This window comes from Rattus rattus, chromosome 3 (assembly GCF_011064425.1).
Source record: "Rattus rattus isolate New Zealand chromosome 3, Rrattus_CSIRO_v1, whole genome shotgun sequence".
In the NCBI taxonomy this organism is placed as follows: Eukaryota; Metazoa; Chordata; class Mammalia; order Rodentia; family Muridae; genus Rattus; species Rattus rattus.
In genome coordinates this window covers 122512292-122528083 of record NC_046156.1, presented here as the reverse complement: position 1 = coordinate 122528083, position 15792 = coordinate 122512292, and the positions used below count along the sequence as shown (strand labels likewise).

At 48.3% G+C, this 15792-nt stretch overlaps 1 protein-coding gene across 1 annotated transcript; it reads right to left on the bottom strand.

The window, feature by feature from the left end:
* Positions 1-302: 302 nt before the first annotated feature.
* Positions 303-15105, bottom strand: Kcnmb3 (potassium calcium-activated channel subfamily M regulatory beta subunit 3). The gene is made up of 4 exons (XM_032896791.1): positions 14794-15105; positions 6854-7027; positions 2281-2479; positions 303-1241 (listed from the first exon to the last, which is right to left on the bottom strand). The coding sequence occupies exons 1-4, from the start codon at positions 14853-14855 to the stop codon at positions 957-959; spliced, it is 720 nt and encodes a 239-aa protein (XP_032752682.1). The 5' UTR covers positions 14856-15105; the 3' UTR covers positions 303-956.
* Between the last annotated feature and the right edge of the window lie 687 nt (positions 15106-15792).

Sequence of the window (15792 nt, the reverse complement as noted above, 5' to 3'; positions counted from 1 at the left end):
CAGAGACAGAAAGGAGCAAGTAGAAAATGATGCCACAAAGTAAAAAGAGCTGGTGCAGGACAAGGCCATATCTGAGCAACTGTAAAGAGTGGGTTTTCCCCTTGGGATGAAGCGTGAAGAACCAACTGCAGTAAATGTGGGCCTGGGCTTTCTTTTGGTGGCTTTGATCTACTTGTAGTAATGAACTACTAGCTGTGAATCTGTGTGTGTGTGTCCATGTGTAGGTGTGTAGAGACCAGAGCAACTTCAGGGCTGGCCCTCAGTCCTTGTCTTTGTTTTGTTTGTTTGCTTTTTTTTTTTTTTTTAATGTGTCTGACAAGTCAGGTGATCCTGCTTGCACTGCAAATGTTTTACCAACTGAGCCATCTCCCCAGCTCCTAATATTTTTTTTTCCTGTGAGAAATGTTTTCGTGTGAACCTCATAAGCTAGCTGCTAAGTGTTGGACAGACAGACTCAGCAGTGGCTTGTTACCCTCCCCTGCCAGAGAGCTTAAGTCACATAAAGACCTACCTTGAATTAACTTTGCCTATGAGAAGACTGCTTCCATGGCTTGTGTGAAGGAGATTGGAAAAACTGTTGAAACGGTACATATTGTTTAGAATTAATAGAAAATGGTCAACATTTAAAGACGTTCTCGTGTGGAAAGCTGTGCCTTTGCCCTCACACAGCAGGTCTGTAAGCAGATATGATTGTTTCAAGTACTGGGGCTCAAACCCAGGGCCTGGGAATACTCTTCAACCCCAGTATGTTGCCTTTGAACCTGATCCTCCTGCCTCTGCCTCCCAAGGGCTGGGATCACAAGTCTGCCTGGCAGTGGTCAAGTCTTCATCTGGAGCATCTTGGGACTGGAGAGGTGGGACCGCCCTCTTCAGTTCTCTCTGTTCCTTCCCTGACTCTTTGCCACGCTGTACAGTGTAGACCTGCGCCAGCCCGCAGGATGTGTTCTAACTCCTGCTTAAGCTCTTACCACTGCTCTATACTTTTCACACTGAAAGGACAGATGTTGTGTTAGCCTAACCAAACCAACAATCAGAGCGCCTCCCAGCAACGTCAGTAAAGGCCAAAATAAGCAGTGAAAGACAACCTTGTGGCCAGACTTCCTCAGGACCACTCCCAGGGGCCCGTCAGGACTGTAGAAGCAGGGGAAAGTTCCATTGTTGTGATCGAAGAATTCCTTGATATCCAGGGCACTGTTGAGCAGATCATCCCTGTCTCCGTGACACTTGGGTGTGTAAAAGCACTAGGAGTTTGGAGGAGGGAAAAACTCTGTTAACAGTGGCCAGCACTAAGGCTCCCGGCTAATACCATGGTGAGGAGGCAGAAGAGAGACATGCTCATTTTGTACCGTGGTGGGGTGTGCTTGGCAGGAGCACACAGAATGAAATGACCATGTCTGTTCATGTCTGGGCTCCCATGTTGAGGGGACTACGGAAATGTGAGAGACGGAGCCATGGAGATGGCTCTGCAGGCAAAGGTGCTTGCTGCCAAGCCTCCCCACATCCGTTCTAGGCCCAGCTTCACATGGAAGAGACCTGAGGCCTGTGAGCCGGCCTCTCATCTCCACACAGCATGGCAGGCATGCTCTCATACACACGAAGATGTACCATAACATGCATGCCTACAGACACGCGTTCTAATGTATGATTTTAGAAATGGCCACATCCAAAACTGAAAAACCAGAAGCCATGAGATTAAGTGTTTAGTGACCGACAACACTAAATTGTAGCATGTCAGCTAATGAAACAGTTAGAGTTAAGTCTACCTGTGAACTATAACTCACATGGACTAGTGGTATAAGTTATTTAAATGTCTTAAGAATTACCTGTGTGGCTGAATGGATACTGATTTCATTCTTAACCAGAGCTACAATATGGAGGAGACATTTCCCGTTTAGGACTTCACATCAAGCAAGGAAACTGAAATGTGCCTCTCCTTTCTGGCTGCCCCATGTCTTCTCCAAGACTGCTCTCAGCCTCACCTATCCTGACTGTGATGCTGTGAACATAATTCAGAGGGAATTGAGGCTTTTCTCAGTCGAGCCTACTAGCGTGCACAAAACCCTGCCTAGTTTAGTCCTCAGCTCATAACACATCATGGCAATCCCACCACTGCTTCCAAAGTTCATCCCCATTCTTGGCTGCATTAAGTTTGGAAACATCCAGGGTTATGTGACACCCTCCAAAAAAGTAAATGTTCACTAGAAAGGAACAGATTTTTCCTGCTCAGGACAGCACTATGGAAGGGCAGCAGAGAAGTTTTAATTGTCAAATTCACATTACCTTGGGGTTGGTCCTGATGGCCTCCTCATCGTAATGGAGAAGCACTTTCTGTCCCGAGTGGCTAAGGTTGACGAACACCTGCAGGCAGGGGTATGTCCCCTGGCCCCGGCAGCTACCCTCACAGGTGAAGGCAAAGTCCAGCCAATCATCTGCAATGTGTGTGTGGACAGTGGTGCAGTTTGATTCTTCTCTGGGAGAGCTTTGAAATTCAAAAAAGAAAAATGTTTTTCCTAAGTACGGATGTTAGGTTCTGAAGGCAGCTAATGGAAAATCAATTTCCGAATTCTGAGGCATGCTAAGCCACTTGCCCGTCACATATGTCAGCACAAACATCGCATCCTGGTCAGGGAAAGTCGGGGACACAGATGGGAAAAGAGCTGGGTGGCGTCTGCCTCGGTTCTCATGCTAGGAGTGTATTTCCTCTCTGTTAGCCCTGGCACAATACTATCAACCCTAGAGCTGTGTTAGCATCAAGACTGGCTAGTGTGGACTCCAGCGTTGCAGAGATTCTAGTTCAGGAGGTCTGAGCTGAGGCCCAAGTTAAGAGGCACGTATTAGGAGAAATGAACTGCGTATCATTACCCTAACTGCTGAGCCACCAAGAGTCACATTGGATAACCCACCGTCTCTCATGCGGTCACTTTAGATGCAGCCACCATCTTCCTGGTGAGAGTGGGCCTTTGGAGTACCCGGCCAGTACTGTGTGTAGGGAGATGTCGTAGTGTGGCCGGGCCGGAAGAAATATGTCACTGGAGTGAGCCTTGAGAATCTAAGAATCAAAACTTGGAGTCTGACCTCTGTGCTTGCAGTTGAGGATGTGATCTCTCCTTCCTGGTCCTGCCGCAACACCCGATTACCACCATGCCTCCCTGCTTTTATCCTTGTAGAACCATAAGCCAAAATAAATCTTCCACATACTGCCCTTGGTCACGGTGTTTTAGCACAGCAGTAGGAAAGTCAGTCCTGTACCTAAGCAACAGAAGGAAAGCTAGAACACACTGTGGATACCTAGGAAACAGGCACCATACCTATGTGTAAGGAAGTTTCTAGACTGGATTGGGAGGGAAGGCCCACACTGAGTGGTGCCATCCCACAGGATGGGATTCTGGACTGAATTAAAAGAGAAAGACATCAAGTCAAATCCAGGCCATGCAGCACAGCACCAGAGGAAAGGACAGAGACCTGCTGCCCACCATGCCACCCACACACCTGCACCCTCCAGCACAATGGCCATGCCAGCCTGCCATAGGAGCCACCACACTACGTAAATATGTGGTGGTCAAATAGGAGAGAAGACAAGTGGAGCAGCTTGAACATTAAGAGAGAGATGGGTGGGCTGGAGAGACAGCTCAGTGGTTAAGAGCACTGACTACTCTTCCAGAGGTCCTGAGTTCAAATCCCAGCAACCACATGATGGTTCACAACCATCTGTATTGAGATCCGATGCCCTCTTCTGGTGTGTCTGAAGACAGCTACAGTGTACTCATATACTGTAAATAAATAAATCTTTAGGGGGGGCATGGAAATGAAACTGGGGACTCGAGGGTAAAAAGTAATTGTCTGTTGTGAGTGGCCAGCCCAGCCGCCTAGGACCATGGAGAGGGCCAGCCCAAGATGCCACTGAGGTCATGTCTGAGTCCATGGCTGTGCAGTGGTGGGGGTCTATGGCTCATATCACCATCAGAGAACATGGGGATGTCCAGGGGCTGTGTATAACTGCCCCAGCCCCTCACTGGATGCTTAGAGAGCTAGCCCCATCTTTTACCAGAGGGAGCACTAGGGAGAGTAGACCCAGTGCCTCACCTAGGCAGCACAGTGGAGCTGGTCTGGCAGCTGGGGGTGTGGGTGTGCAGGAGGCTGACCTCATCACTCATCTGCCATGGGTAGCGGAGGTAACAGCACCACCACTGCCACTTGCTTCTTGAAGCTTCCAGCACTCAGGAAAGCTGTCCACAGGGTCCTGAGCCAGAGCTTTCGAGCAGCACAGCAGAGCTGGCTTACCCTGGCGGAGGGAGTCCAAGTGAGCCAACCCTGAGGGTGAGAGTGCAGAACTGCCCTCTCTGTCATGAGGTACAGGGTCGATGTCTTCCCCTGCTACCCTTGCTACCTGCAGTAGCCTGGAGAGCTGACCCTGGGTTTGTGAGAGCGGGACGGCTAGTCCTGTCTCCTCACTGTGAGGCAGGGCCCTGCACCTCACCTGAGCAATACAGTGGAGCTTGCCCTGATGGCAAAGGTATGGGTGAGCCAGTCCAGAGGGTGTGAGTCGGAGCATTGGCCCAGCGCCTCATAGGCTGCAGCATTTGGGAGAGTGGGCCCTCAAACCTTGACTGGGTGTCACAGTGAAAAGCGCTCTGGTGGTGTGGGTGTGGATGAGCCAACCCTGTAGGCAAGAGAGTAGGAGAGCTGACCCCTGCCACCTGCCAATGGCCATTTGCCAAGACTTGCCTCAGTAGAGCGGGAGAGCCAGTGGGCTGACCAGCTCAGCTACCGCCAGGCCCAGATCTGGGACTCTGAACTGGCCCGCCCCAAAATATGTATCATCTGTAAAAGGTTGAGATGTGTGAAATGACAGGTCCTGCTGATCCAAAGCAGTAGGATCTCCGTGACACGGGGCAACAACAGGAAAGCCAGGAGTTGGGTGTGTGTGTGTGTGTGTGTGTGTGTGTGTTTTTGTGTGGTTGTGGGTGTGTGTGTGTGTGTGTGTGTGTGTGTGTGTGTGTGTGTCTGTGTTTGTGTGTGTGTCTGTGTGGTGTGTGTGTGTGTGTGTGTGTGTGGGTGTGTGTGTGTGTGTGTGTCTGTGTGTGTGTGTGTGTGTTTAGGCTGCAAGGATGAAGGGTGGATATGAAGGGATGGGAGAGATGAGTGGGACGGGGGTGCATGATGTGAGATACACAAAGAATCAAAAGCTTTAAAAAATTACGAAGTTTTAAAAAGAGAAAGACAAACCATCTACTGGGGAGTGGGTAGCTTCAGGGATGGAATCCCTAAAGAAACTGACTCCAATAGTTCCTCTGATAGAAGTGAAACTTCTCTGGGACTTTGCGGCTCGATCTCCCCCAGTTCTCTGTCTCCTTGTCTGAAAGATGAGATGAGGGGTGAAGAGAAAGACGGTCACCTTAGAAACCGTAACTGCTCCCTGAGACTGGAGAATGCTGAGGCAGAAACGAACATTGGATGCTCAGGCTACGCCCGCACCACTCCCATTAAACAATTTCCAGAAATACGTAAGTTTAAAAGAAAAAAAAAAAGAGCCACAGATGGATTGACATCAGCTTACTACAGAGGTCCTGCAACCGTGCCCCTGCTACATCACGTGTTTAAACAAGCAGGCTGCGCACTCGAGACATGGCTCAGCAGTTCAGATCACACACTACTTCTTGGGGAAGACCGTGTTTAAATCCCAGTACTTAACAGCCCAAAGCTTCCTGTAATTCCAGCCGCTGAGGAGATACTTCCAGGCTCCTGCCACCAACCCTGAAACCTGAGTCCAATCCCTAAGACCCACATGGCTGAGGAAGAGAACTGACTCCTCAAAACTGTTCCTTGACACAGCTAGCCAGCTCTCTCCCTCCCTCCCAGCCTCTCTTTCTCTCTCCTCCCATCCCCCTCACACCTCTTCTCCCTCTCTCTGAATCTGGGCAGGTGTGTGTGTAAATTTCTTCAGCTCGCTCAGACACAGGCCATGCATGCATTCATGGTTTGTTTGTTTTTAAGGTGAGAAGATTAACAGGAAAAGGGGAGAAAAGAAAGCCAGAGCCCTAATGAAGAGCCAGCTACAAATGTCCAACTGAGGGTCACACGATCCCTTTTGGTTACAGGAATGAACTAGGCTCTGGGCATCCTAGGAGGCACAGCAATTAGGGAGCGAGTAGGTGCAAGATTCCGTAAGTCCTCAGGCTGAGCGGGAGCAGAGGTTGTTCCTGGTACCTGAGAGAAGGCCTGTGGAGATTTGCTCTGTTGGACTGTGATGCTACATCCTGTACCCAAGTGTCTAGGCCTCACAGTTATAAGCTTTTGTGGTGCAAACTTTGATCCTTGATTTAAAACTATTGGTTAAATAAAATAGACTGGAGGGATGGGAGGGAAGTAGGTTTTGAGTGATCTGGTTGGTGAAGAGGGGAGGCCACCCAGAAGAGAGAGGGGTGGTGAGCACGTGACCAGGAGAATGAGCGAGTATCTCCGGTACACTACTGGGGAGGTAGCCAGGCCAGCAGTTAGAAAAGTAGATTAAGGGTGACACCCCCCACTCCGGTAATTGTCAAAACCAAATAAAAAAAACCATAGTCGGAGTCTTATTTGTAAGCTTGTCGGGATACGCATTAATTGGTTGTACTACACAAGCCAGCTGACATTCCCTAGCAGAAGTGCCTTTCTGCTACCAACCACATCCATCTCAACTGGTAAGGCAACCGTGTGACGAAGAACCCGTGGACTGTGAACGCCGGCGAGCAAAGGACTGTTCCACGCCTCCCCTACCACCACTGTCTCTAGCAGGAACAGGCAAGCTCTCCAGGGTGTGCTCGCGAATGAACTCCAGTGCGGAGCTGGACCCGCCTGGGAGCCCGTGTCTCACCGGAGCATGAAGGGCTTCAACACAGTGGTCCCCAGCAGGAAGAACATCAGCACGGAGGAGGCTATCATGACGATGCCCAGCAGCGTGGCCCGGTCCTCACCAGCGCTCGATGGAAGTTTTGGGTGCACCTTCAGGGGATCTCCATTGCTTTTGCCTGAGGCCGGAAGTGCTGTCCTTTGGGGGAAGCCAGAAAGGATGCTGTGTAAGTTTGAGAGAGCTCCAGCTTTGAGCTCGGGCAAACCCAAGTTTGGGTCACTGAAGTCAGAAGCAGGTTCTCTGCGTTGCCCCAGATCCCATGCTCAGATCCGAGAACGCGCGCTATCAAAATAAACTAAAATGATACATTGTCGAATATTTTTTTAAGATATAAAAAACTGAGTGTGGCATAATGTATATTATATTGCCAAGTCATCATGTGTGTTCGTTTTTTTTTTGTTGTTGTTGTTTTTTTTTTTAAGGTTTGAAAATGGACTCTGAGAGCAAGGACGATTCCCTTCTCTCAGACTCCAGTTTTTAGGTTTTTTGTTTTGTTTTGTTGTTATTGTTGTTGTTTTGGTTTTGGTTTTGTTTGGGTTTAAGTTTGGATTTTTTAATCAAATACACTCCAAGAGTCCTTAGACTGTTCCTTATGTCTGTGTTAGAGAGAAGGGCAAATGGTAGATAGCTAAGACTATAAAAAACAGTGCACAGCTTGGGACTGGGAAAATGTAGTAGATAAAGAATTAAAGAACTCGGGGTTGGGGACTCAGTGGTAGAGCGCTTGCCAAGCAAACGCAAGGCCCTGGGTTCGATCCCCAGCTCCAGAAAAAAAAAAAAAAGAATTAAAGAACTTGAATTCCTGTTTCTAGATCCCAGTTAAATCTGAGTAGATCTAGGTAATCATGGCAGTTGCCTATAATTCCAGGCTGGGGCAGAGGTGGTGGGGGAATTGGAGGGGGTGGGAGCTGGGGGGTGAGGGTGGGAGGGGTGAGGGGTGGTCCCAGTGCAAGCTGTCCATAGGAGTGGCCATATGAGTAAGCTCTGGGTTTGGTTGAGTGAATACTATGAAAGAGCTCATGCAGAACCATTCAGAGCATCGCTTTAGTGCCTCCACGTACATATGCACCCATATATGTGTGCGTCCGTGTGTGTGTGTGCGCACACACACACACACACACACACACACACACACACACTTATACAACACATAAACAGGAAAATAAAAACAAGCAAAAAATCCATTGCTTCCAGAGTCCCTGAAAGGTAAAACCTTTCCAAAAAAGGTTACTGTTGTTTGTCCCATGACATAAAAATGTCTGATGGGAATCGGAAGCTGGAAGGCTCATCCATGGAGAGAATACTGCCCCACCTGGAGCCTCTCAGGCTCAACTTCCAGCATGTTGCCTTGAGCAGGTGTCCTCTGCCCACTCTTCTGGGTATCGCAAGCCCCCGAGGGGATGGTGTTTTCAGGCTACCTCTTGCTTGCTGTCATTCTTTTACCTTTGCCTACTACATGAGTGATAAACGCACTCACTTAAAACTGAAAGCGTAGCCAGCTTAGATTACTCTCCCTGCAGAACACACGATGGTGTATGTGTGTGATCCCAGCACTCAGGAAATATAAGCAGGAGGATTAGGAGTTCAAGGCCAGCCTGGGCTTCAGAGTAAGTTTGAGGCCAACCTGGGCTACATGAGACCCTATAATAAAAAAAGAAAATAAAAGGAGAGATGGGGACTGGTCAGCTGTTAAGAGCACATATCTCTTGCTGGAGACAGTGTCAGATCCTGGCACTCATATCAGGAGGCTCACAACTGCCTAAAACTCTAGGTCAGCGAATCCAATGCCCTGGACTCCACAGACACACCTGCACACATAGGTGCACCTAAGGACAAAGAGGAACTCACACGCAGAAACACTCTTAATTCCTTTTTTGGAAGAAGAAGAAAGGGAGGGCAGAATGGAGAAACTACCAAGTAGAGACTGCAGTTCCTGGAGACATCTCAGGATGCCTATCTATGACCAAGACAGAATTTCCTGGCTGTGGCTTTCTTTTGTCCTATGTGATTCATATTCTGGGCCTGTTCATCTTTCAGTGATTTCTATGGCCTCTCTGAATGTGGCTACTCCATATGCTCATGAATTCTGTTTGGAAAGCATGACCGGAGAAGCCACGTTTAGGATGAATGAAGATGACTGAGACAGGAGGTTGCTCTTGTTGTCATCCCCTCCCCTACCTGCCAGTCACCTAAGTGGCCTGGTGTACAGGATTAAGCCCCACCCCCCAATCCCTCCATCTGCAAACAAAGCACTTTCTCCCATCTATCTCTGCTTCCTTTCACCTCTCCTCTCCCAAGAGCTGTGGTGAGTTCTTCTCAGGGGTGTCTGCTCAGTGGTAAAGGCCATCAGGGCCACACACCATGGCAGCCATGGGCAGCATCCAGCCACACAGCTCTCCATGGGTTTTTCTAAGATGGTATTGTTTGCTAGCACTTTAAAATCATGACAGTTCTCATTTAAATGCTCATTTCTGCCCTTTGAAAACATCACAAGAGCCACGTTCCTGCTTGCGGACAAGCTGCCCAAACCATACTGACTTCCCAGTGGTCGGGTCTGTGTCCTCCAGTTGCCACAGTTCCTCTACGTCCCGAAGTCAGCAGCTATTTATTTCCAGCGTCTTTTCATTTTAAGAGGCTTCAGAAAACCATAAGCCAGAGAAATGCAGCGCCAAGTGTGGAAACTCAGGTCAGTCTGCTGAGACGGCTTATGAACTCCTGAGCCCGGCAAAGGCCCTTTCCAAAAGCAGACGCCACACTCGATCTCATCTTCTGACTTCTCTCCGCTGGCATCTCAGGCTGTGGTGGTGGGGACTCTTCCCTGACCAGGAAGACAGTACTAAGAAGGGGAGCTACATCTCTATGGCTAATGGGACCCCAGCAAGCCTTGCTTGATAGGGCTGATTGGGGGCAGGGCGGGGCATTCATTTATCTTGGGTAATGAGGATCGGTTTGCAGACCTACTATGGCTCTGGTATGGAAGCCAGAGGACAACTTGCAGGAGTCAGTTCTTTCCTTCCACCATGTGGGCTCTGGGAACTGAACTCAAGTTATTGGGTGTGGTATTAAGCACCCTTTCCCACTGAGCAATTTTGCCAGCCCTTCCTGGGAATTTTTAATTTCTTGAAATTCTTTAAGAAAAACTCTGTGTGTGCATTCATGTGTGTGTACCCGTGTGCACATGAAAGTGCACACGCCATTTTAGTGCACACTTCCATATGGAATCAGAAGACAGTGTCTCTCTTTTTGACCATTACATGTGCCAGAGTAGGAGTCTCTGGGGACATTCCTGGCTTTCCTTCCATTTCACTGTTAGAGCACTGGGGTAACGGGCGCTGACCACTGAACCAGCTTTTTTTTTTTTTTTTTTAAACCATGGAGTCTAGGGGTTCCTCCTGTCCTCCCACTTACATTGCAAATTCTTCACCCATTGAGCTCTCTCTCCAGCCTGCTCCACTTTATGTCTTGACACATGGTCTCTCAATGGGTTGGGCTGGAGCTCCTGGGTTAAGCTAGGCCCAGAGATCCTCCTCCTTCAGCCTCCACCAGCATCTGGCATTTGGTGTATGTTCTGAAGGGTCAAACATGGGTCCTCTTGCATTCAGATAAGCAATTTACCACAAGAGCCATCTCCCCAGACTGTCTGTGTGCTTCTTATATCTGACTCACGTGGCCAACTGCAGGAAAACAGCAGACTCGTCAGACTCTGACAAGAGTCAGGAGTAGGGGCAGGAGCATCCTGAGGCGTCTCTTCTATTTCTTCCCACTTTATACCGAGTGTTTGCAGGAGGCCAACAGTCAGAGCTCCACTGTGAGGAGGCGATACCATGGAGAAAGTGATCGTTAAGGTCTAGAAATCTGCATACAGAGTCTCTTTAGAAAGGGTGGTTTCTGCAGTGCAGGCAGAGGCTGGCAGGCAGATGAGGAAGAAGGGTAGTCACCTGAGAACCTTATGGCTGTGGAAGCGATGGGTTTCTGCCTCACATGGTCAATGCCAACTAGAGCTTAAAAATGGGGGTGGGAGGGCTAAAGGTACTTGAAAACCCAAACCCTAGCCTGGGCATGGTGGCAGAAGCAAAGACAGGAAGACCATGAGTTTGAGGCTGGGCAAAATTGTGTTTTATTTTTTAAAAAGAGCACAAAGAACAAAAGGCAGAGTAAAGCTTCACTTTCTGTGTATCAGGTTTATACAATGACAGAGACAGAAGTCACACCCAGGTCTAGCCAAGTATAGATTAATACGCCATTCAGGGGGAGCCTGGACCTCAAAGGACCTGAGATTCAGTGCCAGGGAAGGGTAGACACAATGCACACACCCTTAGATGACCACAAGAAGAATCCTTTTTATAACAGGATGTTGGGAAGAGGAAGGAAATTCCAACTGTCCCTGGAATTCTATAAACGTGTGGCAATCCTCAGGGAGTTCGTGCTCAGTGTTCTGGTTCTGTGTGGTTGTGTGTACCAGGGCTGGCCTTGAACTTCTGACCCTTCTGCCTCAGCCCGCTAAGTGCTAAGACTATAATAAACTTTAACCAAGAATCTGGGCCTACAAATATCAAAATTGTAAGCCATTTGGCTTTTGAAAGGGAGGTTAAAGATGTTTAAATCAGAGGGTAAAGGAAATAGAAGTAGGGAGGCCGAGACCCAGGCCTGGAATTCCTGTGGTTAGGGCTGGAAAGAAGGCAGCTCTCCCTTGACTACGCAGTGAGCTGGAGACCCCGTTTACATGAGACTTTGCATAGAAATAGGAAGAGAAGGGGTTGGGTGTAAGGAGATAATATTGTTTTAAATTTCTTATAAATCTAAGACACAGACATAAAGAAAGTTGTCAGTCAAAATGTCACAAAAGCAAGCTGAAGTGCTCGAAAGCCGGCTCATGGTTAAGAGTCGGTATGGCTCACTTGCTGAGGACCAATGTCAGACAAGAATTTACAACTGACTGAAATCCCAGCTCTCAGGGTTAGGATGCCCTCTTCTAGGCTCCGAGGGCACATGAGTGTGCACACAGAGATGGAGACAGAAACAGAAAGACAGAGAAACACACACACACACACACACACACACACACACACTGGAGTCACAGAGGGTTGTGAGCCACTGTGTGGGTATGGGAACCAAACCTGGTCCTCTGAAAGATCAGCCAATGCTCTTAACCACTCCACCATCTCTCCAGCTCCTCAAGTTTGTCAGTTTAAGTACAGTCCGCTTCCTGGATTATTCCTGTCTTCATATCTTTTTTTTTTTTTTTTTGGTTCTTTTTTTCGGAGCTGGGGACCAAACCCAGGGCCTTGTGCTTCCTAGGCAAGCGCTCGACCACTGAGCTAAATCCCCAACCCCTCCTGTCTTCATATTGTTTTAAGAAGATATGACCACATCAGATACAGTTGTTGTATTAGATAGTTTTCTTTACCCCGTATTTTCCACTTAATCCCCGTGCCATTAGCAATGATTTGTAAGCTCCCTGTGATTTCACAGTCCATCGGTCAGGTAAGGCATGCAGTTCTTGCCTGCATCCTCAGAGTTGAACATCACTGGCTTGTCTTCAGTTTCTGACACTGTAACAGCACTGTATGGGCTGAACTCAGTGGTATTAAAAGCACTTTTTATCCCAGGATCTCAGAGTGATTAAGAAGATCTCATTTGCTTTCTAGTCAGTGAGATAAGTCAATAGCATTTTAATTTTTTTTTCACCAGGGATATTGATATCCTAGAGCCATCAACCAGTATCCTCTGTGTCCTTTCCTCCCTCCCTGCCTTGTCTTCCTTGCTTGGGCCTCCCTGCCCAGTCCTTCCTGCCCAATCCTCTCTGCTCAGTCCTCCCTGCAGAGGGTGACTTTCCAATCAGACCAGAGCACAGCAGAAGCTCCCATGCCACCTTCTCAGGCTGAGGCAAACTGAGTTGCTAACAGCACAAACAGGCTAGCCCTAGCTTTTTCTTTTTTTTTTTTTTTTTTTTTTTCGGAGCTGGGGATCAACCCAGGGCCTTGTGCTTCCTAGGCAAGCGCTCTACCACTGAGCCAAATCCCCAACCCCTAGCCCTAGCTTTATAGCTTGCCTGGGTGTGGTCGGGACAGAAACGAGCAGCCTTGCCCTTTGACATCTGGACTATGCGAGAACTCCCTGTAGCTCAGGCATGCATCATGGTTCACCTCATGAGGATCCCCATGTATTTGTGACGAGGGGCATGTGCATTCAACTGCCACCTCCTTGAAGTTTGTTTCCATTGAAAGGAGGTTTGGGGCATTTCTCAAACCTTTCTGGGCATTTGTTTTGTAAATACGAAAGTTCTTAGCAACTTTTTCTGAAATAGTAAAGGAGGCTGATAAAAGCTACCACCAAGCTCAGGGTGGGCGCAAAGGACAGCTCTTCAACTCTGCATCTCAGGAATGAAAGTGAGACCGGGGTGTGTTGGGGACAGACTGGACTGTCTTCCATCTTGTTTGTGTTATGAGGAGCGTCTTCATTTTCACTTGCTGGCTAGGTTGCTATTCGGTCTCCTGCCACGAAGCCGCTCACTGTAATGATCTGCTCATAAAAGCATTAGTTCAGAGCTAGGAGAGTCTCTCTACTTTGTGATCTGACCCTTCTACCAGCCTGGAACCCACTCCCAACCCATCCACTGCCTCTCCTTCTTCTCCTTCATGCCCTAAACAAAATACCCAGGAAGGTAGTTAAAACTGGAGGTTGGTGGGTACCCAGCTCCGAGTTCTGCTTATAGCACTAACAAGGCATTCACGTTTCCTGTAGTGGGAGAGCTTGGCTTCAAGATGTCCCCCTCCCAAGAACATGCCAGAACCTCTCTAATATCTTATCTCAAAAGCCTGGCATGGCTCTCCTCTCCTCTGCCCATTTCTGACTGCCCTGCTGCCCCAACCCTAGCACAGGAGTTCAAGGCCCCACATCCCTGAACCTCAAAATTCTTCTGCTTTGAGGAGAAAGGTCCTAAAATAATCTTTTTCACTTCCCACTTACTCAGCATAGCTGGGTGGTTAACACCAGTAATCTCTACTTGGGAGGTGGAGGCGGAAAGATCAGGAGCTCAAAGTCAGCATCAAATACATAGCGAGTTTTCAGTCAGCCCAGGCTACATGAGATACTGTCTCAAAAACAAAACAAAACTAGAAGACCAAACAAATAGAACCTCCAAACTAACAAAACCCAAAATAATAATAATAGTTATAATAATAATAATAATGATAATAATAATGTACATAAAATATGCAGACCTGTCTAGTTTAGAGAGTTCCAGGAAGGCACCGCTTGCTAGAGCATACAAAGATAAGCGTCTCTAGTGCAGGATAAGACGAGGGGCAAAGGGGTTGGGGATTTGGCTCAGTGGTAGAGCGCTTGCCAAGGAAGCGCAAGGTCCTGGGTTCGGTCCCCAGCCCCGGAAAAAAAAAAAGGGAAAAAAAAAAAAAAAAAAGACGAGGGGCAAAGACCCAGAGTCATACAGCTGCCTAGGTGGGAAGACAGAACCTGAATCCTGATCTGGACGATTAAGGCTTCACCAATAGGACCAAAGGCTGGTGCCATTTCTTCATTCCTTCATACAGAAGATGTATTGCTGGGCACTGCTCTGAGTGTTGGGATCCACAGCCCACCCCGCCTATGTCACCTATGCATCCAGGTACACTGGTCCATGCCTGGAGTCCCTGCACTGGAGAAGAGGAGACAGAAGGCTTGTTCATAACTGTGTGGAGAACTTGAGGCCAACCTGGGCTACACGAGAGCCTGTCTCAAACTAGCAACCAAAGATGGGGGTAGGGTGGAGGTTGGGGGCACCTGACAGGCATTGCAAGTTGGTCTCCTCAAAGCGCCTACCAAACTCAGCTTTCGGCCTGCCGTATTATAGCTGCGCTGGCCTTGTTCAACAGGATGCACACTGATGGGAGATTCAGGGGACTTACCTCCCTTGGCGCCTCCGACCACCCTGTAGTGTGATTTGGACCGGGATGCTGAAGGGCTGCATGAAGCAGGGGCTGGCTGTATCGGATGCTCCTCGCCTGGGATGTGCCCTTTGCAAGCTCAGGAAGCTTACGCATCATCGGAAGTGGAGTCCCAGAGGGAGTTCCCAACTCCCTGCCTAGCCACAGCCATCAGGATGTCTAGATCTGCGGGGCCTCTAGAAGTTTCCTAAAGAGGTGGGAACTCAGGAAGCCTGGTCGAAAGGCAGAGCTCAAGGGTAGATGCTCATGGAGGACTTGGGTGGTTCTGCAGCCAACAATTCTGCATTGCCTGGCACCTATTTCTGCCTGTCACCCGTGTTTCCTCTGAAGCCACCAGGTGCATTGTCATAGAGACCAAAAGGGCTGTGGAAAGTTCTAAGCCCCCAGGGACTCTGTGTAATTGGGGACAGACATACCTAATACACAACGTATAAGAAGAGGAAATGTTCTGTCCCAGACACATTCTCTTTTCTTCAAAAATTATGTTAAGGTACAGGCTCAATATAGTAGCCCTTTCTGGTTAATTGTCTGTTCTGAATAAAAGAATAGGTTTACAAATCTGTGAGGTGACTTAGTGGGTCAAAGATTGTCTGGCCAAGCCTGGTTTCCATGTCCTTTGAATTCCACACACAGGCTTGAACAGGTTGTGTGTGCACGTGCCCGTGTGCACACACACACACACACACACACACACACACTAATACATTGTTTTATTATTATTAATATTCATAATATTAATTAGTTTAATTTTTTAATTAGTTTTATCGAAGACACAATAGTTTCCACTCAGAAGGTAAAAAAAAAAAAAAAAAAAAAAGAGGATCAGAATTCAGGGAGGTAGCACTGGGTGCTATAAAAAAGCAGACTTGCTAAGTCATGGAGGCAAACCAGTAAACAACACTCCTCCAAGATCCCTTCCTGTGCCCAGGTCCCTGTCCTGTTTGAGTTCTTGCCCTGGCT